Below are 23,727 nucleotides of genomic sequence, written 5' to 3' on the forward strand. Positions count from 1 at the left end.
CCTAGGTATTTTATTCTTTTTGTTGCAGTGGTAAATGGGAGTGTTTCCTTAATTTCTCTTTCAGATTCTTCATCATTAGTGTCTAGGAATGCAAGAGATTTCTGTGCATTACTTTTGTATCCTGCAACTTACCAAATTCATTGATTAGCTCTAGTAGTTTTCTGGTGGCATCTTTAGGATTCTCTGTGTATAGTATCATGTCATCTGCAAACAGTGATAGTTTTAGTTTTACTTCTTCTTTTCCAATTTGTATTCCTTTTATTTCTTTTTCTTCTCTGATTGCCATGGCTAGGACTTCCAAAGCTATGTTGAATAATAGTGCTGAGAGTGGACATCCTTGTCTTCATCCTGATCTTAGAGGAAATGCATTCAGTTTTTCGCCATTGAGAATGATGTTTGCTGTGGGTTTGTCATATATGGCCTTTATTATGTTGAGGTAGGTTCCCTCTGTGCCCACTTTCTGGAGAGTTTTTGTCATAAATGGGTGTTGAATTTTGTCAAAAGCGTTTTCTGCATCTATTGAGATGACCATATGGTTTTTCTTCTTCAATTTGTTAATATGGTGTATCACATTGATTGATTTGCATATATTGAAGAATCCTTGCATCCCTGGGATAAATCCCACTTGGTCATGGTGTATGATCCTTTTAATGTGTTGTTGGATTCTGTTTGCGAGTATTTCGTTGAGGATTTTTGCATCTGTATTCGTGAGTGATATTAGTCTGTAATTTTTTTGTAGTAACTTTGTCTGGTTTTGGTATCAGGGTGATGGTGGCCTCATAGAATGAGTTTGGGAGTATTCCTTCCTCTGCAGTTTTTTGGAAGAGTTTGAGAAGGATGGATGTTATCTCTTCTCTAAATTATTGACAGAATTCACCTGTGAAGCCATCTGGTCCTGGACTTTTGTTTGTTGGAAGATTTTTTTTTTTGCGGTACGCAGGCCTCTCACTGTTGTGGCCTCTCCCGCTGCAGAGCACAGACTCAGAACACACAGGCTCAGTGGCCATGGCTCACGGGCCTAGCCGCTCCGCAGCATGTGGGATCTTCCCAGACCGGGGCACGAACCCGTGTCCCCTGCATCGGCAGGCGGACTCTCAACCACTGCGCCACCAGGGAAGCCCTGTTGGAAGATTTTTAATCACAGTTTCAATTTCATTACTTGTGATTGGTCTGTTCATATTTTCTCCTTCCTGGTTCAGTCTTGGAAGGTTATACCTCTCTAAGAATTTGTCCATTTCTTCCAGGTTGTCCATTTAATTGGCATAGAGTTGCTTATAGCAGTCTCTTAGGATGCTTTGTATTTCTGTGGTGTCTGTTGTAATTTCTCCTTTTGCATTTCTAATTTTATTGATTTGAGTCCTCTCCCTCTTTTTCTTCATGAGTCTAGCTAAAGGTTTATCAATTTTATCTTATCAAAGAACCAGCTTTGGGCTTCCCTGGTGGCGCAGTGGTTGAGAGTCCTCCTGCTGATGCAGGGGACACGGGTTCGTGCCCCGGTCCGGGAAGATCCCACATGCCACAGAGCGGCTGGGCCTGTGAGCTATGGCCACTGAGCCTGCGCGTTCGGAGCCTGTGCTCCGCAGCGGGAGAAGCCACAACAGTGAGAGGCCCGCGTACCGCCCAAAAAAAAAAAAAAAAAAAGAACCAGCTTTTAGTTTTATTGATCTTTGCTATTGTTTTCTTTGTTTCTATTTCATTTATTTCTGCTCTGATCTTTATGATTTCTTTCCTTCTATTAACTTTGGGTTTTGTTTGTTCTTCTTTCTCTAGTTCCTTTAGGTGTAAGGTTAGATTGCTTATTTGAGATGTTTGTTGTTTCTTGAGGTAGGATTGTGTTGCTATCAACTTCCCTCTAGAACTGCTTTTGCTGCATCCCATAGGTTTTAGATCGTTGTGTTTTCATTGTCATTTGTCTCTAGGTATATTTTGATTTCCTCTTTGATTTCTTCAGTGATCTCTTGGTTATTTAGCAATGTATTGTTTAGCCTCCATGTGTTTCTGTTTTTTACGTTTTTTTCCCCTGTAATTGATTTCTAATCTCATAGTGTTGTGGTCAGAAAAGATGCTTGATATGATTTCAATTTTCTTAAATTTACCAAGGCTTGATTTGTGACCCAAGATGTGATCTATCCTGGAGAATGTTCCATGTGCACTTGAGAAGAAAGTGTAATCCGCTGTTTTTGAATGGAATGTCCTATAAATATCAATTAAATCTATCTGGTCTGTTGTGTCATTTAAAGCTTGTGTTTCCTTATTAATTTTCTGTCTGGATCATCTGTCCATTGGTGTAAGTGAGGTGTTAGAGTCCCCCACTATTATTGTTTTACTGTCGATTTCCTCTTTTATAGCTGTTTGCAGTTGCCTTATGTATTGAGGTGCTCCTACGTTGCGTGCATATATATTTATAATTGTTATATCTTCTTCTTGGATTGATCCCTTGATCATTATGTAGTGTCCTTCCTAGTCTCTTGTAACATTCTTTATTTTCAAGTCTATTTTATCTGATATGAGTATTGCTACTCCAGCTTTTTCTTTTGATTTCCATTTGCATGGAATGTCTTTTTCCATCCTCTCACTTTCCGTCTGTATGTGTCCCTAGGTCTGAAGTGGGTCTCTTGTAGACAGCATATATGTGGGTCTTGTTTTTGTATCCATTCAGTGAGCCGGTGTCCTTTGCTTGGATCATTTAATCCATTCACATTTAAGGTAATTATCAATATGTATGTTCCTATTACCATTTTCTTAATTGTTGTGGTCTTGTTTTTGTAGGTCCTTTTCTTCTCTTGTGTTTTCCACTTAGAGAAGTTCCCTTAGCATTTGTTGTAGAGCTGGTTTGGTGGTGCTCAATTCTCTTAGCTTTTGCTTGTCTGTAAAGCTTTTGATTTCTCCATCAAATCTGAATGAGATCCTTGCTGGGTAGAGTAATCTTGGTTGTAGGTTCTTCCCTTTCATCACTTTAAATATGTCATGCCACTCCCTTCTTGATTGTAGAGTTTCTGCTGAGAAATCAGCTGTTAACCTTATGGAAGTTCCCTTGTATGTTATTTGTCGTTTTTCCCTTGCTGCTTTCAATACTTTTTCTTTTGTCTTTAATTTTTGCCAATTTGATTACTATGTGTCTTGGCAGTTCTCTCCTTCGGTTTGTCCTGCCTGGGACTCTCTGTGCTTCCTGGACTTGGGTGGCTATTTCCTTTCCCATGTTAGGGAAGTTTTTGACTATAATCTCTTCAAATATTTTCTCAGGTCCTTTCTGTCTCTCTTCTCCTTCTGGGACCCCTATAGTGTGAATGTTGTTGTGTTTAATGTTGTGACAGAGGTCTCTTAGGCTGTCTTCATTTCTTTTCATTCTTTTTTCTTTAGTCTGTTCCGCAGCAGTGAATTCCACCATTCTGTCTTCCAGGTCACTTATCCATTCTTCTGCCTCAATTATTCTGCTATTGATTCCTTCTAGTGTATTTTTCATTTCAGTTATTGTACTGTTCATCTCTGTTTGTTTGTTCTTTTATTCTTCTAGGTCTTTGTTAAACATTTCTTGCATCTTCTCGATCTTTGCCTCCATTCTTTTTCTGAGGTCCTGGATCATCTTTTTTTTTTTCTTCGGTACGCGGGCCTCTCACTGCTGTGGCCTCTCCCGTTGCGGAGCACAGGCTCTGGATGCACAGGCTCAGCGGCCATGGCTCACGGGCCCAGTCGCTCCGCGGCATGTGGGATCCTCCCGGACTGGGACATGAACCCGCGTCCCCTGCATCAGCAGGCGGACTCTCAACCACTGCGCCACCAGGGAAGCCCCCTGGATCATCTTTACCATCATTATTCTGAATTATTTTTCTGGAAGGTTGCCTGTCTCCACTTCATTTAGTTGTTTTTCTGGGGTTTTATCCTGTTCCTTCATCTGGTACATAGGCCTCTGCCTTTTCATCTTGTCTCTCTTTCTGTGAATGTGGTTTCCGTTCCACAGGCTACAGAATTGTAGTTGTTCTTGTTTCTGCTGTCTGCCCTCTGGTGGATGAGGCTATCTAAGAGGCTTGTGCAAGTTTCCTGATGGGAGGGACTGGTGGTGGGTAGAGCTGGGTGTTGCTCTGGTGGGCATAGCTCAGTAAAACTTTAATCCACTTGTCTGCTGATGGATGGGGCTGGGTTCTCTCCCTGTTGGTTGTTTGGCCTGAGACGACCCAACACTGGAACCTACCCGGCTCTTTGGTGGGGCTAATGGCAGACTCTGGGAAGGCTCACACCAAGGAGTACTTCCCAGAACTTCTGCTGCCAGTGTCCTTGTCCTCATGGTGAGACACAGCCACCCCCTGCCTCTGCAGGAGACCCTCCAGCACTAGCAGTTGGGTCTGGTTCAGTCTCCCCTGGGGTCACTGCTCCTTCCCCTGGGTCCCGATGCACACACTACTTTGTGTGTGCCCTCCAGGAGTGGAGTCTCTGTTTCCCCCAGTCCTGTCAAAGTCCTGCAATCAAATCCCACTAGTCTTCAAAATCTGATTCTCTAGGAATTCCTCCTCCCGTTGCTGGACCCCCAGGTCGGGAAGCCTGACGTGGGGCTCAGAACCTTCACTCCAGTGGGTGGACTTCTGTGGTATAAGTGTTCTCCAGTTTGTGAGTCACCCACCCAGCAGTTATGGGATTTGATTTTATTGTGATTGCACCCCTCCTACCGTCTCATTGTGGCTTCTCCTTTGTCTATGGATGTGGGGTGTCTTTTCTGGTGAGTTCCAGTGTGTTCCTGACCACGATTGTTCAGCAGTTAGTTGTGAATCCGGTGCCCTCGCAAGAGAGAGTGAGGGCATGTCCTTCTACTCTGCCATCTTGAACCAAACTCGTAGTCAGTCTCCTAACTTTTCTGAGTCAGCCCTGATTTCCTCATAGCTAAGATGGGGAAAATTATGGATATGCTACCTCTCTGTGTGGGTTCATCTTGGGGAACAGATGAGACAAAGCAGTAATGACTGACGTCTGCGTGCTCACTGTGCATCACACCCCATGCTGAATACTTCTCGTTTAACCTTCATAACAACCCTCGAAGTAGATGCCATCATTAGGTCCATTTAAAGATAAGGAAACTAGGTTCAAGGGTATTAGGAAATTTTTCTAAGGTTGCACAGCAGGTAACTTGAGATAGGGTTTAAATCTCTTAGGTTCTTTGCCCTCCTTCCTCCCGAAGTGTGTGAAAGCACTCTGCTGGAGCAGTGCTTCAGAAAAACACTTGCAGAGAAGCTCTGTCATAGCACCTGCCCTGCCTGCCTTCCAGCAAGCCAAGACCTGGAATGGTGGAGGGGGTTGACCTCCCAGGAAGAATCAGGATGTTTTCCTTGGGTAGGGAGGTGAGGAAGGAATGTTGAAGCAGACGAAATGATTGCTCCCCTTTGAAAGGATGTGATTGCCCCTGATGACCGCAAGAGTGACAGCTAATAGTTCCTGAAACCCCCAAGGTGCAACAGTGAAGAAAGTGTCATCTGTTGGAATAGGCAGGGCCAGCAAACAGGAGGGGCCAGTAAGTACAGTGAGGCAGCCGGTGGATTGGCTCAGAGGAGCCATCGCCCAGATGGAAAGGGAGCTGTGGGCAGGGCCCAGCCCTAGGTCTGGATGGCCAGGCAGCATCGGTGGAGTCGGTTCATCAGTGATGGGACCAGTGACATTTAAGGCATGAGTGGAGAGTCTGGGGTACTGGGCACACTACTAGGGAAAAGGTCAAGTAGAAACCCAGGAACAAAGGTCCACAAAGGATCCAGGACCATGGGTGCAAGAAGGAGCCTAAATGTCTGAATGGGGCCCTGTGTGCAGGCCAGACGTGCATCATGGAGGACCTGATTGGGGCCTGCAGGCAGTCAGTGGCCTGCTTCTTTGGGTCAGCGTTAGCCCTGGGTTCTGGCGCTGAGCCAGACCTCCCTGGCAGCCCACAGAGCCTCGGAACACAGTGGGGCGGGAGGAAGGAGCTAGGCAAGCTTCTCTTCTCCCACCCACCCTGCAGAACAGGATTGGGAAGGACTTCCCCTGGGATGTAGAGGGTCTAAAAGCAGCTGCGTGTGGTTTTTCTTGTCCCTTTCAGAAGGACATTACCTGTCAGAGAAGTGAGAACGTTGACATGCTAGCTTCCTGCCTGATAGTGATGATTCTTTGAGGTTTGATTAATTTCAGGTAGATTCTGGTCCCTGCTAGACTCGGTCCTGGTGACTGCCCCCACCCCACCCCCCTCCGCCCAGCCTGCCGGCTTCCCGAGCTGTCCTCTCTTTGCAGCATGATGCCCAGATGGACTACTACGGCACCCGCCTGGCAACCTGCTCATCAGACAGGTCCGTCAAGATCTTCGACGTGCGCAACGGAGGGCAGATCCTCATCGCCGACCTCAGGGGGTGAGTGCAGCCAACCCCGGGCAAGGTCTCAGAGAGTGGGCTTCTCCTGCAGTGCAGTCAGCGGAGAGGACACCCGGTCCCAGCCAGCCGGCTGCCCTCGTCAGCTATCCCAGGCCGATGGAGCCCGGAGCGAATCCCATTCTGCCGCCCAAATGCCCACTGGCAGACCTGGGGCGAGGGAGTCAGTTATAGGCTCTCAGAGCCTCCACCCACTCACCCCCAACACAGGCTGCCGCTGTCTCCGCCCAGGTAGAGCCTACTTGCAGCAAGCGTCCAGCGGCCACTGCTGTTTTCAAAAGTGGGAAACTAGCTTTTTTTTTTAAACAAGTTTAGCTACCACATGACCTAAAGTGACTCAAGGCTGGTGATCTAAGAATGTAATAGTAATTATATAAATCCCATAGTTCTGCCTGTTTGCCTGTGGCAGGTCCTCAGTGAATATTTACAAATGTTTCATTTACCTTTCTCCCTGTTGAGATTCTTGATCTAAGAATGTAATAGTAATTGTATAAATCCCATAATTCTGCCTGTTTGCCTGTGGCAGGTCCTCAGAATATTTACAAATGTTTCATTTACCTTTCTCCCTGTTGAGATTCTTGAGATCCTGGCTCTCAGTTTTGTGGCCGCACTCTAGTGCTTTCCCTCAGTTCACTACCTCAGGTAGATGGGGTTCTTAACCTGGGTACCATGGATCTCCAAGGGTTCTGTGGGTAGAATTCAGGAGGTGGTGAACTGGGAAAGGGAAAGAATTACCTCTTTATTTTCAGTGACTCTGATATTTAGCATTTCCTTCAATTATGGCTATAGGCCAGGAACCGCAGTAGAATTCATAGTACCTGTCACTTTGTTACCAATAGGAGTCATAGATTTTTTTTTAAATAAATTTATTTATTTTTGGCTGCGTTGGGTCTTCGTTGCTGCACGCAGGCTTTCTCTGGTTGCGGTGAGTGGGGGCTACTCTTCATTGCGGCGCACGGGCTTCTCATTGTGGTGGCTTCTCCTGTTGCGGAGCATGGGCTCTAGGCGTGCGGGCTTCAGTAGTTGTAGCTCGTGGGCTCTACAGCGCAGGTTCAGTAGTTGTGGCACACGGGTTTAGTTGCTCCGCAGCATGTGGGATCTTCCTGGACGAGGGCTCGAACCCGTGTCCCCTGCATTGGCAGGCGGATCCTTAACCACTGCGCCACCAGGGAAGACAGTCACAGATATTTTTATATCACTTTACAGTTGTTGTAGCTTTCTCAAAACAGCATTTATGCTCATCACTACTTTGTTTTTTTTTTTTTTTTTTTTTTTTTTTTTAAAAATGTGAAAAAAACCTTTAGATTTGCAAAAAAGTTGCAAAAATATTACAGAATCCCCTTATACCTTCACGTCGCTTCCTCAAATGTTAACATCTATGCCCGTGGTATCATGATCCAAACCAGGAAATTAGCATCGATGAGGCGCTATTAACTAATCTACTGCCTTATTCATGTTTTCAGTTGTCTACTAAAGCTCCGCATTGCACTTTGTTGTCATACCATTTTTGTCTCCTCCAATCTGGGGCAATTAATCCTCAGCCTGTTTTTCATGATTTGGAGACTTTTGAAGCATACTGTCTAGTTGTTGTGTAGACTGTCCCTCAGTTTGGGTTTGTCTGATGTTTCCTCACAGTCAGTTTTCATTTTTGGCAGAAAAGCCTGCAGAAGTAATGCTATGTCCTTCTCAGGTGGTACGTGAGTCAGTGTGTCTTGGCCAAGGTGCCGTCTGCCAGGTTTCTGTGCTCATCTCCTTTCCCTTTACATGATTAAAGGATTAATGGCTGCAACAACCCTTGTCTTAGTCTGTTCGGGCTGCTGTGATACAATCCCATCAACTGGCTTATAAACGACAAACACTTCTCATAGTTCTGGAGGCTGGGAAGTCCAAGTTCAAGGTGGTGGCAGATTCGATGTCTAGTGAAATCCTGTTTCCTCATTCACAGATAACCATCCTCTTGCTGTGTCCTCACTTGGTGGAAGGGGCGAGGGAGCTCTCTGGGGTCTTTTTATTTTTTTTTTTTTATTTTTTTTTTTTTTTTGCTTTATCACAAATTTAATCAGTTATATGTATACATATGTTCCCATATCCCCTCCCTTTTGCGTCTCCCTCCCACCCTCCCTATCCCACCCCTCCAGGCGGTCACAAAGCACCGAGCTGATCTCCCTGTGCTATGCGGCTGCTTCCCACTAGCTATCTACCTTACGTTTGGTAGTGTATATATGTCCATGCCGCTCTTTCACTTTGTCACAGCTTACCCTTCCCCCTCCCCATATCCTCAAGTCCATTCTCTAGTAGGTCTGTGTCTTTATTCCTGTCTTACCCCTATGTTCTTCATGACCTTTTTTTTTCTTAAATTCCATATATATGTGTCAGCATACAGTATTTGTCTTTCTCTTTCTGACTTACTTCACTCTGTATGACAGACTCTAGGTCCATCCACCTCATTACAAATAGTTCAATTTCATTTCTTTTTATGGCTGAGTAATATTCCATTGTATGTATGTGCCACATCTTCTTTACCCATTCATCCGATGATGGACACTTAGGTTGTTTCCATCTCCGGGCTATTGTAAATAGGGCTGCTATGAACATTTTGGTACATGTCTCTTTTTGAATTATGGTTTTCTCAGGGTATATGCCCAGTAGTGGGATTGCAGGGTCATATGGTAGTTCTATTTGTAGTTTTTTAAGGAACCTCCATACCGTTCTCCATAGTGGCTGTACCAATTCACATTCCCACCAGCAGTGCAAGAGTGTTCCCTTTTTTCCACACCCTCTCCAGCATTTATTGTTTCTAGATTTTTTGATGATGGCCATTCTGACTGGTGTGAGATGATATCTCATTGTAGTTTTGATTTGCATTTCTCTAATTAGTAAAGATGTTGAGCATCCTTTCATGTGTTTGTTGGCAGTCTGTATATCTTCTGTGGAGAAATGTCTATTTAGGTCTTCTGCCCATTTTTGGATTGGGTTGTTTGTTTTTTTGTTATTGAGCTGCATGAGCTGCTTATAAATTTTGGAGATTAATCCTTTGTCAGTTGCTTCATTTGCAAATATTTTCTCCCATTCTGAGGGTTGTCTTTTGGTCTTGTTTATGGTTTCCTTTGCTGTGCAAAAGCTTTTAAGTTTCATTAGGTCCCATGTGTTTATTTTTGTCTTTATTTCCATTTCTCTAGGAGGTGGGTCAAAAAGGATCTTGCTGTGATTTATGTCATAGAGTGTTCTGCCTATGTTGTCCTCTAAGAGTTTGATAGTGTCTGGCCTTACATTTAGGTCTTTAATCCATTTTGAGCTTATTTTTGTGTATGGTGTTAGGGAGTGATCGAATCTCATACTTTTACATGTCCCTCTCCAGTTTTCCCAGCACCACTTATTGAAGAGACTGTCCTTTCTCCACTGTACATTCCTGCCTCCTTTATCAAAGATAAGGTGACCATATGTCCGTGGGTTTATCTCTGGGCTTTCTATCCTGTTCCATTGATCTATCTTTCTGTTTCTGTGCCAGTACCATACTGTCTTGATTACTGCAGCTTTGTAGTATAGTCTGAAGTCAGGGAGCCTGATTCCTCCAGCTCCATTTTTCGTTCTCAAGATTGCTTTGGCTATTCGGGGTCTTTTGTGTTTCCATACAAATTGTGAAATTTTTTGTTCTAGTTCTGTGAAAAATGCCAGTGGTATTTTGATAGGGATTGCATTGAATCTGTAGATTGCTTTGGGTAGTAGAGTCATTTTCACAATGTTGATTCTTCCAATCCAAGAACATGGTACATCTCTCCATCTATTTGTATCATCTTTAATTTCTTTCATCAGTGTCTTATAATTTTCTGCATACAGGTCTTTTGTCTCCTTAGGTAGGTTTATTCCTAGATATTTTATTCTTTTTGTTGCAATGGTAAATGGGAGTGTTTCCTTGATTTCACTTTCAGATTTTTCATCATTAGTATATAGGAATGCCAGAGATTTCTGTGCATTAATTTTGTATCCTGCAACTTTACCAAATTCATTGATTAGCTCTAGTAGTTTTCTGGTAGCATCTTTAGGATTCTCTATGTATAGTATCATGTCATCTGCAAACAGTGACAGCTTTACTTCTTCTTTTCCAATTTGGATTCCTTTTATTTGCTTTTCTTCTCTGATTGCTGTGGCTAAAACTTCCAAAACTATGTTGAATAAGAGTGGTGAGAGTGGGCAACCTTGTCTTGTTCCTGATCTTAGTGGAAATGGTTTCAGTTTTTCACCATTGAGGACGATGCTGGCTGTGGGTTTGTCATATATGGCCTTTATTATGTTGAGGAAAGTTCCATCTATGCCTACTTTCTGCAGGGTTTTTATCATGAATGGGTGTTGAATTTTGTCGAAAGCTTTCTCTGCATCTATTGAGATGATCATATGGTTTTTCTCCTTCAATTTGTTAATATGGTGTATCACGTTGATTGATTTGCGTATATTGAAGAATCCTTGCATTCCTGGGATAAACCCCACTTGATCATGGTGTATGATCCTTTTAATGTGCTGTTGGATTCTGTTTGCTAGTATTTTGTTGAGGATTTTTGCATCTATGTTCATCAGTGATATTGGCCTGTAGTTTTCTTTCTTTGTGACATCCTTGTCTGGTTTTGGTATCAAGGTGATGGTGGCCTCGTAGAATGAGTTTGGGAGTGTTCCTCCCTCTGCTATATTTTGGAAGAGTTTGAGAAGGATAGGCGTTAGCTCTTCTCTAAATGCTTGATAGAATTCGCCTGTGAAGCCATCTGGTCCTGGGCTTTTGTTTGTTGGAAGATTTTTTATCACAGTTTCAATTTCAGTGCTTGTGATTGGTCTGTTCATATGTTCTATTTCTTCCTGATTCAGTCTTGGCAGGTTGTGCATTTCTAAGAATTTGTCCATTTCTTCCAGGTTGTCCATTTTATTGGCATAGAGTTGCTTATAGTAATCTCTCACGATCTTTTGTATTTCTGCAGTGTCAGTTGTTACTTCTCCTTTTTCATTTCTAATTCTATTGATTTGAGTCTTCTCCCTTTTTTTCTTGATGAGTCTGGCTAATGGTTTATCAATTTTGTTTATCTTCTCAAAGAACCAGCTTTTAGTTTTATTGATCTTTGCTATTGTTTCCTTCATTTCTTTTTCATTTATTTCTGATCTGATTTTTATGATTTCTTTCCTTCTGCTAACTTTGGGATGTTTTTGTTCTTCTTTCTCTAATTGCTTTAGGTGCAAGGTTAGGTTGTTTAGTCGAGATATTTCCTGTTTCTTAAGGTGGGATTGTATTGCTATAAACTTCCCTCTTAGAACTGCTTTTGCTGCATCCCATAGGTTTTGGGTCGTCGTGTCTCCATTGTCATTTGTTTCTAGGTATTTTTTTATTTCCTCTTTGATTTCTTCAGTGATCACTTCGTTATTAAGTAATGTATTGTTTAGCCTCCATGTGTTTGTATTTTTTATAGCTCTTTTCCTGTAATTGATATCTAGTCTCATAGCATTGTGGTCGGAAAAGATACTTGATACAATTTCAATTTTCTTAAATTTACCAAGGCTTGATTTGTGACCCAAGATATGATCTATCCTGGAGAATGTTCCATGAGCACTTGAGAAAAATGTGTATTCTGTTGTTTTTGGATGGAATGTCCTATAAATATCAATTAAGTCCATCTTGTTTAATGTATCATTTAAAGCTTGTGTTTCCTTATTTATTTTCATTTTGGATGATCTGTCCATTGGTGAAAGTGGGGTGTTAAAGTCCCCTACTATGATTGTGTTACTGTCGATTTCTCCTTTTATGGCTGTTAGTGTTTGCCTTATGTATTGAGGTGCTCCTATGTTGGGTGCATAAATATTTACAATTGTTATATCTTCTTCTTGGATCGATCCCTTGATCATTATGTAGTGTCCTTCTTTGTCTCTTCTAGTAGTCTTTATTTTAAAGTCTATTTTGTCTGATATGAGAATTGCTACTCCAGCTTTCTTTTGGTTTCCATTTGCATGGAATATCTTTTTCCATCCCCTTACTTTCAGTCTGTATGTGTCTCTAGGTCTGAAGTGGGTCTCTTGTAGACAGCATATATATGGGTCTTGTTTTTGTATCCATTCAGCCAATCTGTGTCTTTTGGTGGGAGCGTTTAGTCCATTTACATTTAAGGTAATTATCGATATGTATGTTCCTATTCCCATTTTCTTAATTGTTTTGGGTTCGTTATTGTAGGTCTTTTCCTTCTGTTGTGTTTCTTGCCTAGAGAAGTTCCTTTAGCATTTGTTGTAAAGCTGGTTTGGTGGTGCTGAACTCTCTCAGCTTTTGCTTGTCTGTAAACGTTTTAATTTCTCCATCACATCTGAATGAGATCCTTGCTGGGTAGAGTAATCTTGGTTGCAGGTTTCTCTCCTTCATCACTTTAATTATGTCCTGCCACTCCCTTCTGGCTTGTAGAGTTTCTGCTGAGAGATCAGCTGTTATCCTGATGGGGATTCCCTTGTGTGTTATTTGTTGTTTTTGCCTTGCTGCTTTTAATATGATTTCTTTGTGTTTAATTTTTGACAGTTTGATTAATATGTGTCTTGGCGTATTTCTCCTTGGATTTATTCTGTATGGGACTCTCTGTGCTTCTTGGACTTGATTAACTATTTCCTTTCCCATATTAGGGAAGTTTTCAACTATAATCTCTTCAAATATTTTCTCAGTCCCTTTCTTTTTCTCTTCTTCTTCTGGAACCCCTATAATTCGAATGTTGGTGCGTTTAATGTTGTCCCAGAGGTCTCTGATATTGTCCTCTGTTCTTTTCATTCTTTTCTCTTTATTTTGCTCTGCATTAGTTATTTCCACTATTTTATCTTCCACCTCACTTATCCGTTCTTCTGCCTCAGTTATTCTGCTATTGATCCCATCTAGAGTATTTTTCATTTCATTTATTGTGTTTTTAATCGATGCTTGATTCATCTTTAGTTCTACTAGGTCCTTGTTAACTGTTTCTTGCATTTTGTCTATTCTATTTCCAAGATTTTGGATCATCTTTACTATCATTATTCTGAATTCTTTTTCAGATAGACTGCCTATTACCTCTTCATTTGTTAGGTCTGGTGGGTTTTTATCTTGCTCCTTCTCCTGCTGTGTGTTTTTCTGTCTTCTCATTTTGCTTATGTTACTGTGTTTGGGGTCTCCTTTTTGCCGGCTGCAGGTTCGTAGTTCCTGTTGTTTTTGGTGTCTGTCCCCAGTGGCTAAGGTTGGTTTAGTGGGTTGTGTAGGTTTCCTGGTCGAGGGGACTAGTGCCTGTGTTCTGGTGGATGAGGCTGGATCTTGTCTTTCTGGTGGGCAGGTCCACGTCTGGTGGTGTGTTTTGGGGTGTCTGCAGACTTTTTATGATTTTAGGCCACCTCTCTGCTAATGGGTGGCGTTGTGTTTCTGTCTTGCTAGTTGTTTGGCATAGGGTGTCCAGCACTGTAGCTTGCTGGTCGTTGAGTGAAGCTGGGTGCTGGTGTTGAGATGGAGATCTCTGGAAGATTTTCGCCGTTTGATATTATGTGGAGCTGGGAGGTCTCTTGTGGACCAGTGTCCTGAAGTTGGCTCTCCCACCTCAGAGGCACAGTACTGACTCCTGGCTCCTCAATTTGGGATGATTTGTTGTCTATTCATGTATTCCACAGATGCAGGGTACATCAAGTTGATTGTGGAGCTTTAATCCGCTGCTTCTGAGGCTGCTGGGAGAGGTTTCCCTTTCTCTTCTTTGTTCTCACGGCTCCCGGGTCTCAGCTTTGGATTTGGCCCCGCCTCTGCGTGTAGGTCGCCGGAGGGCGTCTGTTCTTCGCTCAGACAGGAAAGGGTTAAAGGAGCAGCCTCTTCGGGAACTCTGGCTCACTCAGGCCGGGCGGGAGGGAGGGGCACGGAGTGCGGGGCGAGCCTGCAGCGGCAGAGGTCGGCGTGACGTTGCACCAGCCCGAGGCGCGCCGTGCGTTCTCCCAGGGAAGCCGCCCCTGGATCCCGGGACCCCGGCAGTGGCGGGCTGCTCAGGCTCCCGGAAGGGCGGTGTGGACAGTGACCTGCGCTCGCACACGGGCTTCTTGGCGGCGGCAGCAGCAGCCCCAGCGTCCCACGCCCGTCACTGGGCTCCGCGCTTTCAGTCGCGACTCGCGCCCGTCTGTGGAGCCCCTTTAAGCAGCGCTCTTAATCCCCTCTCCTCGCGCAGCAGGAAACCAAGAGGGAAGAACAAGTCTCTTGCCTCTTCGGCAGCTCCAGAGTTTTCCCGGACTCCCTCCCGGCTAGCTGTGGCACATTAGCCCCCTTCAGGCTGAGTTCTCGCCGCCAGCCCCAGTCCTCTCCCTGCGCTCTGACCGAAGCCCGAGCCTCAGCTTCCAGCGCCGCCCGCCCCGGCGGGCGAGCAGACAAGCCTCTCGGGCTGGTGAGTGCCGCTCGGCACCGCTCCTCTGTGCGGGAATCTCTCCGCTTTGCCCTACCCAGGTATGTGGGGAGTTTCTTGCCTTTTGGGAGGTCTGGGGTCTTCTGCCAGCGTTCAGTAGGTGTTCTGTAGGAGTTGTTCCACGTGTAGCTGTATTTCTGGTGTATCCGTGAGGAGGAAGGTGATCTCCGCGTCTTACTCTTCCGCCATCTTACCCGGAAGTCCCTCATCACTACTTTGAAGTTAGAATGGTTATTAGACTTGCCACTAGAGTTTGTTACTTAAAGTGTTAACAAAGAAGCACACGTATCACTAATAACATAAATTGTTCTTTAACATTTTGATAACTGTATATCAGTATAATTGGGTTTTCTTTATAATCCTAGCCCTATGTATTTTATCCATTATTCTGAGAAGGGACCATAACATTCACCAGACTGCACAGGAGAAGTTAAGAATCACTGACAAGTGGGTGTTCAGTACATGTTTGTGAATGGGTTAAAAAAGACATAGCTAAGTCAGTAGCCATTTCGGGAGATAGGCCTAGAAGTTCCACCTCTTCCTGAGTGTCAGGAGTCAAGTGACTCAGGAGCCAGATGTCGCCTTCCCTGCTCAGCAGCCCGTGGCTGAGCAGAGAGCTCTGAGGGCAAGGCCTGGCTGCCAGCACTGGCGGGGGCTGCACCGTCTGCTGTCACTCGGTCCTCTGCTCTGTGTTTTCCTTGCGCTCAAAGTATGAAAAATATTGGAGGGTAATAAATTCAGGCCCCCATTCTTTATTCCCTCAGTTAAAATTACGCTAGTTGTAGGACGTTTGAGTCTACAAGAGTTTCATTAGCAGCTCCTTTGTAGAGACTGGGGTTGGCCCGTTGTCCCAGCTGGAGGGAGGAGAACTCTGAGTGTCAGCAGTCCCGGGGTGAATGGCTGAGCAGGGAGCAACACCAGAGCTAACAGGCATCAAGCTTGTGTTTTTTCCTTTTCTTGTACCAAGCACTGTTCTAAGCTCTTTATTGAGTTATCACAGACATTTCCCTCATGACCGCCACGTGAAAGAAGTCTTGTTGACATCTCTATTAAGAGACAAAGCCAAAGAGAGGATATGGCCCTGGCCTAAAGTCAAGCAGCAAGTGAGTGTGGAATGGGTGTGAAAGAGCCTGTCCCATCCCCTCTGTGCCACCCACCTCTTGTGTGCTGGGTGCCCCCCGTTCTGAGGGACGGCCCCAGTACAGAGCCTGGCACAGGGTATGTGCTCAGACAGTGAACGCACAGAGATGGGAAGAGAAGAGAGAGACATGCCTTTTGATAAAGTTAAAAGAGTAGTGGCAAATATCAAAATGAAATAGTTACTGCGTCCTCAAGGAGGTGACCGTCTGGGAAGATGAGTAGTGATTCATCTACAGATACATCCTGAGCACTTGTGGGGGTAAACCCTGGATCTGTTGGTGACTGTGCTGATGACAGTAGATGTAGACTATGCTGGCCACCATCTGGGGTAGGTGAGGGCTCTGCCGGGTCGGGACAGAGGGGCTGACTCGCCTTCGGCCTCAGGGTCGTCACTGCCCAATGACGGTCCCTTTTGGAGTGACATTATACACAGCTCTCCTTTTTGAAATTTTTAGGCAGTTCTGTCCTGAGAAGCCATTCATTTCTGTCCAAAGTAGTGGCTGGCAGAGCACTGTGGGTTCCTCTGGCCCATCTGAGCAACCTCTGACCCTCTCCCCTTGCAGTCATGAGGGTCCTGTGTGGCAAGTGGCCTGGGCCCACCCCATGTATGGCAATGTCCTGGCATCCTGCTCCTATGACCGGAAAGTCATTATCTGGAAAGAGGAAAATGGCACCTGGGAGAAGACGCATGAGCACACGGGACACGACTCCTCAGGTACACTGAGTGTGGCGGGAGAGGGCGGCGGGCAGAGGGGCCCTGGGGGAGGGGGGAGGCCTCTGTTTTGGCTAACGCTCGGCTGTCCCCTTGTGATGCTCGTCGTTTGTCCCCTGGGCTTCGGTTGCTTTTCTGTTACTCTTTCCACAGCAGAGGTAAGGCCTTAAGACCTAAAGCCAATCCAAAGCAAAATGAGAAAAGCAAAGACAACATAGCGAGATTTTTGTTTTTTTAAGGTTTATTCATTTTAAGTACTGGCCTTGTTCTCAGATTATAAGATAGGCTTTAGTTTATGATGATATTAGTAGTGATGGGTTTTTTAAATCTCCTTAATTGACAAAATTACAACCTCCCCCTGGTGATCCCTACAATTTTTTTTTTTAGAAATTTAGTAAAACAGTAAGTCTCAGAACTGAAAGTCTGCTCACTGTGCCTCCCTCCTTCTTGCAGTAAACTCTGTGTGCTGGGCCCCCCATGACTACGGCCTGATCCTAGCTTGTGGGAGCTCGGATGGAGCCATCTCTCTGCTGACTTACACCGGGTTGGGCCAGTGGGAAGTGAAGAAGATCAACAATGCTCACACTGTAAGTCACACCCTTCCTGTGTATAGTGGGTAGCTCTGTGGCCTTGCCATGTGTCCCCTGTTCACTCCTTAGAGAGTGGCAGGAACAGTGTCACTGCTGTGCGGTGGACCAGCGGAGGGGGCTGCTGATCAGACATGCTTGGGAGAGCAGCTCTGAGCCTCTCTGCTCTAAAGCCAGACAGGCTGCATCCAGGGAGGCCAGGCTGCACCAGCCTCATTTAGCCCATGGCAGGGTTGGCACTGGTTCCTCCAAGTCGGGGAGGGCCAGGGCACTGGCAAGGTGGCAGCAGTAGGCTGCCTAACTGCCACCCTTTCTATGGACACCTCAAGTTGACATGGCCTGCAGTGGTCATTGGGACCCCTGGAACTGAGTGGTGTTAAAAATCATCATAGGGGGCTTCCCTGGTGGCGCAGTGGTTGAGAGTCCGCCTGCCGATGCAGGGGACACGGGTTCGTGCCCCGGTCTGGGAAGATCCCACATGCCTCAGAGCAGCTGGGCCCATAAGCCATGGCCGCTGAGCCTGCACGTCCGGAGCCTGTGCTCCGCAACGGGAGAGGCCACAACAGTGAGAGGCCCGTGTACCTCAAAAAAAAAAAAAAAAAATCATCATAGGAATTTAGTTCTCTACTTGTAGTCATTGGACATTAAGGTTAAAACAGTCAAGAAAGCACAGTGGGGCTTCCCTGGTGGTGTAGTGGTTAAGAATCCACCTGCCAATGCAGGGGACACGGGTTCGAGCCCTCGTCCAGGAAGATCCCACATGCTGCAGAGCAGCTAAGCCCCGTGCGCCACAATTACTGAGCCTGCACTCGAGAGCCTGCAAGCCACAATTACTGAGCCCGTGCACCACAACTACTGAAGCCCGCATGCCTAGAGCCCATGCTCTGCAACAAGAGAAGCCCACACACCACAATGAAGGATAGCCCCCACTTGCCACAAACTAGAGAAAGCCCACACGCACCAACAAAGACCCAACGCAGCCAAAAATAAAATAAAGTAAATTTAAAAAAAGAAAGAAAGCAAGCACGGTGGACAGTGAGGGGAAATCTCACATTTCTTGAGCGTCTATTGTATGTCATGTAATCCTCTCAAATGTTTGTGAATGAAAGAAAAAATAACAAATGTACGGATTTACAAGGTTACCAGTCCCGTTCTCATTTTATGATTAGGTAAGTGAGGCTTAGAAAAAGTAAGTGACTTAGAGAAGGTACTGTGCTGAGGTTAGAACCCTGGAATCCGTCTACCTTCTATCTACACAGCATTCCAGCTTTCACGGCCCCAGCACTTCTGAAAACTATGCAGATGGAAGTCAGCAGCCCCAAGTTTGACACTGTACTTTTGCAGTTCTCAAATTCAGGGGGTCCACAGCCTGCCCAGCCTTCAAGGCCCCAGGAGCCTGTCTCAGGGTCTTGTTACTTGGGACCCTGTGATCCCCATCTGCTGACTAACTTGCAAAACTGAATAGGCTGAGAGGCTTCTGGGAGGATGGTGGGGAATGGCAACATAGTGCTTGAGTCTTTTCCAGTCTTTGCATAGAAACCAGCAGAGCAACTAGGTAGCAAAAACAAAACCTCCTGAACAACAGTTAACAACAAAATTGGATAGCAAGGTATTTCCACAAACTCCAAAATACAAGCAGAGAGCAGTGGACCACCGACAACCACAAGACTGCGAGGTATTGGCATCCGAGCAGGAGGAAGAAGTAATGCAATGCCTTCCACCACACCTGAGGAGTACCCCCAGAAGAGCCAACAGGTGTTCACTGGAAAGCATAGCTGGCCAGTTGGCAAACAGCAGCTGTTGAGAACAGGACTTTTGTACTTTTGTTTGTAACTTTTTAAAAAATTAAGATAACATTCATATATCATAAAATTCACCCTTTTTTAGAAGTATACAGTTCTGTAGTTTTTAGTATACTCACGAAGTTGTACAACTCTCACTGCTAGTATCCAGATCTTTTTCATCACCCAAAAAGAAACCCCATTAGCAGTCACTCTCCACCCCACCCTACTCCTAGCCCCAAACAACGCTAATCTGCCTTCTGTCTGTATGGATTTGCCTATTCTGGACATTTCCTGTAAATGGAATTATACAGTATGTGGTCTTTCGTGACTGACTTCTTTAACGTAGCACGTTTTCAAGGTTCATCCATATCATAGCATATATCGGTGCTTCGTTCCTTTTTATGGCTGAATAATATTCCATTGTGTGAATATACACATTTTATTTTGCCATTCATCAGTTAGTGATCATTTTTAGCTATTATGAATAATGCTCCTACAAACATTTGTGTGTCCATTTTTGTGTTTTTAACTTTCTTGGGTAACTACTTGGGAGGAGAATTGCCAAGTCATGGAATCTCTGTGTTTAACTTTTTGAAGTACTGCTAACTGTTATCCAAATTAACTGCACCATTTTACATTCCTGCCAGCAGTTATGAGGATTTCAGTTTCGCCACATCCTTGCCAACACTTGTTGTCTTCTTTTTTTGTTGTTGTTGTTGTCTTCTTTTTGATGATAGCCATCCAAGTGGGTGTGAAGTAGTACCTCATCATGGTTTTGATTTGCATTTCTCCAATGACTAATGGTGTTGGGCATCTTTTCACGTGCTTATTGGCTATTTGTATCTCTTCTTTGGAGAACTGACATGGGGCCTGGTGGTTGCATGACCTCATACCAGGTGAGGGCAGGGGGCCTACCAAAAGAAAGACTAAAGGGACTTGGGGAAATCAGACCCTCATGACCCACTGGGCTTGCTTCCACAGTAGTGCCCCTTGTGAGCAGAGGGACACAGAGCCAGAGAGGGACACACACTGAAAGGAAAGAGAGGATGTAGACCAAAGTGGGGAGAGGAACAGAGCCAGGAAATCCCAGAAGCAAGATGTCACATTTGTTACTACTACACAAAAACAGACACTTCTGAACTTAGAAAGGCTTTCCTGAACCTCATTTGATCAGGAAAACTAATTTCACTTAAAAATAACAAAGAAGTATTTGAGGTGAAATCTCAAAAGTTTTCCTTTAAGAAAGTTTTTTCCTTTAAGAAAAAATGAATATGCAGAATAACATTCTCACAGGCAGTGGAAGAAAGACATGCCCACAAAAACAGAACCAGTTGTCACCCACTATTTCCAATCAAGTTAAGAGACTTTTTTTAAATGACATAAGACATTAAAAAATAGCATAAATCAAAATTAGAAAGACTTAGAAGAAATGAGGTGACAGAACTCAGGAAAGAGTTAGAAATTAAAAATTATTTCACAAATAAAGACTAAACTAGAAGGAATACCAGAGCAAACAAACACAACAGATAATGCCTTAAGAGAAATAGTGTGAAAAAGGAAAAAAAGAAAAAATGAAGAAATAAAAAGATTTTGACAAAAAGTGAAGACAAGCAGAGATCAAACGTGAATATTAGGATTCCAGAAGAAGAAAACAGAACAAATACTAAAAACTGATTCAAGAAAACTACCTTAAAATTTAAAAACAATATTTGAAACTACATATTGAGAGAACATACCCTATACTTGACTATCAACCCAGAATCACCAGCAAAAAGACCTAAGTATAGTGAAATTACTGGCCTTAAAGGAAAAAAAAAAGTCCTTTGGGCATCTAGGCAAAAGGAGCCATGTAACTTACAAGGGAAACAATTGGATTATCTGGCTTTTCAACAGCAATGATCTGTGCATGAGAAAATGGAGAACACATTTACAATACTCAAGGAAAGAATGTGTGAGCCAAGGATTTATGACTAGCAAAGTTGACTTTCAAGTTCACACAAAGACTTAAATACAGAAGTTCATAGCAACTTTAATAGCCAAAACCTGGAAATAATCCAAATGTGTATGAACAGGTGAATGGGTCAACAAATTGTGGTATATCCATACTACAGAAATGCTACCTAGCAATAAAAAGAAATGACTATTGATAAACACAAGATAAATGAATTTTAAAATACTTATGCTGACTGGAAAAAAATCAGGCAAAAAGTACATACTGTGATTTCATTGTATGGAAGAGCAAACTGTAGTGACAGCAGATCAGTGGTTGCTGAGCGTGGGGAGGTGGGCAGCAGAGATGGATTGCAAAGGGATCCCAGGAAACTTGGGGATGATAGATGTGTTCATTCTCTTTTTTACCAGTAATTATCTTTTTAATCACTTCTTTTTTTTATTGAGGTATTAACTAGTCACCAAGCTGTATATCACATCCCCATGACTTACTTATTTTATAACTGAAAGTTTGTATCCATTCAGCCAGGCTGTCTTTTGGTTGGAGCATTTAATCCACTTATGTTTGAGGTAATTACTGATATGTATGTTCTTACTGCCATTTTGCTAATTGTTGTGGATTTGTTTTTGTAGGTCTTTTTTCTCCCCATCCTCCTTTGGTTTTCTCTTGTGATTTGATGACTAACTTTAGTGTTGCATTTGGATTCCTTTTTCTTTTTTGTGTGTGTATCTATTGTAGATTTTCAGTTTGTGGTTACCATGAGGTTTTGGTATAGCGGTCTGTATATAAACAAGGTTGTTTTAAGTTGCTGGTCTTTTCATTTTAAATGCATTTCCAGTATCCTGCATTTGTCCTCTCCTCTTCTCATGATTGCTGGTTTTGATGTCATATTTGTGTGTGAATGATTTCCTACCTTTACTGTATGTTTGCCTTTACTGGTGAGCTTTTCTATTCGTAATTTTCCTGTTTCTAGTTGTGGCCTTTTTTTCCCTAGAGAAGTTCCTCTAGCATTTGTTGCAAAGCTGTCTGGTGGTGCTGAAACCTCTTAGCTTTTGCTTGTCAGTAAAGCTTGTGATTTCTCCATCGAATCTGAATGAGAGCCTTGCTGGGTACAGTATTCTTGGTTGTAGGTTCTTCCCTTTCATCACTTTAAATATATTGTGCCACTCCCTTCTGGCCTGCAGGGTTTCTGCTTAAAAATCAGCTGATAACCTTATGGGAATTCCCCTTGTGTGTTATTTATTCTTTTTCCCTTGTTGCTTGTAATGTTTTCTCTGTCTTTAATTTTTGTCAATTTGATTATTATGTGTCTCAGCCTGTTCCTCCTTGGGTTTATTCTGCCTGAGACTCTGCACTTCCTGCATTTGGGTGACTGTTTCCTTTCCCATGTTAGGGAAGTCTTCAGCTATTATCTCTTCAAATATTTTCTCAGGTCCTCTCTCTCTCTCTTCTCCTTCTGGGACCCGTATAATGTGAATGTTGGTGCATTTAATGTTGTGACAGAGGTCTCTTAGACTGTCTTCATTTCTCTTCATTCTTTTTTCTTTATTCTGTTCCGTGGCAGTGATTTCCACCATTCCGTCTTCCAGCTCACTTAACCGTTCTTCTGCCTCACTTATTCTGCTATTGATTCCTTCTAGTTTATTTTTCATTTCAGTTATTTTTCATCTCTCTTTGTTCTTTAGATCTTCTAGCCCTTTAGTAAACATTTCTTGTGTCTTCTCAGCCTGTGCCTCCATTCTTTTTCCAAGATCTTGGATCATCTTTACTATCATTACTCTGAATTCTTTTTTTGGGTATATTGCCTATCTCCAGTTCACTTAATTGTTGTTCTGGGGTTTTATTTTGTTCCTTTGTCTGGGACATATTCCTCTGCCGTCTCATTTTGTCTAACTTTCTGTGATTGCATTTTCTGTTCTGCAGGCTGCAGGATTGTAGTTCTTCTTGCTTCTGGTGGATGAGGCTGGTCTGAGAGGCTTCTGCAGGCTTCTTGATGGGAGGGACTGGTGGACAGAGCTGGGTCTTGTACTTCTGGTGGGCAGGGCCGGCTGTGGGCTCAGGAAGACTTTAGGCAGCCTGTATGCTGATGGGTGGGGCTGTGTTCCTGCCCTGTTAGTTGTTTAGCCTGAGCCATCCCAGCACCAGAGCCTATAGGCTGTTATAACTGAAAGGTTATACCTTTTGACCTCTTTCACCCATTTTGCCCATCCCTCATCCCCACTTCTGGAAACCACCAATCTGTTCTTTGTATCCATGAGCTTGGGGGTTTTTATTAATTTCACAGGTAAGTGAGATCATACAGTTTTTGTCTTTTTCTTTCTGGCTTATTTCACTTAGCGTTATGCCCTCAAGGACGATCCATGTTGTTGCAGTTGGTAAGATTTCATTCTTTTTTTATGGCTGAATAATATTCCTGTGTGTGTGTGTACACACCCCACCTATTTAACCATTCATCCATTGATGGACACTTAGCTTGTTTGCATATCTTGGCTATTATAAATAATGCTGCAGTGAGCATGGGGGGTGGTGTGCAGATATATTTTGAATTAAGGGGGTTTTGTTGGGTTTTTGTTTGTTTTTTGGTATAAATAGCCAGAAGTGGAATTGGTGGGTCATAAGATAGTTCTCTTTTTCATTTTTTGAGGATCCTCCATACTGTTTTCCATAGTGGCTGCACCAATTTACATTCTCACCAACTGTGCACAAAGAGGTTCCCTTTTCTCCACACTTGCTCTTTCTTGTCTGTTTGATAATAGCTATTCTTGACAGATGTG

The 23,727-nt window shown here is 43.7% G+C and overlaps 1 protein-coding gene across 1 annotated transcript in view; it reads left to right on the forward strand.

Moving 5' to 3' along the window:
* The window catches only part of SEC13 (SEC13 homolog, nuclear pore and COPII coat complex component), a gene marked incomplete at its 5' end in the record, with an annotated part of 54,202 nt that overhangs the window by 5,462 nt on the left and 25,013 nt on the right, over positions 1-23,727 (forward strand). Inside the window, 3 exon segments of the mRNA XM_079714080.1 lie at positions 6,241-6,356; positions 16,483-16,634; positions 17,085-17,218. Coding sequence (XP_079570206.1) covers positions 6,241-6,356; positions 16,483-16,634; positions 17,085-17,218 — 402 coding nt within the window.

Source organism: Hyperoodon ampullatus, assembly GCF_949752795.1.
Source record: "Hyperoodon ampullatus genome assembly, chromosome: 10".
NCBI lineage: Eukaryota > Metazoa > Chordata > Mammalia > Artiodactyla > Ziphiidae > Hyperoodon > Hyperoodon ampullatus.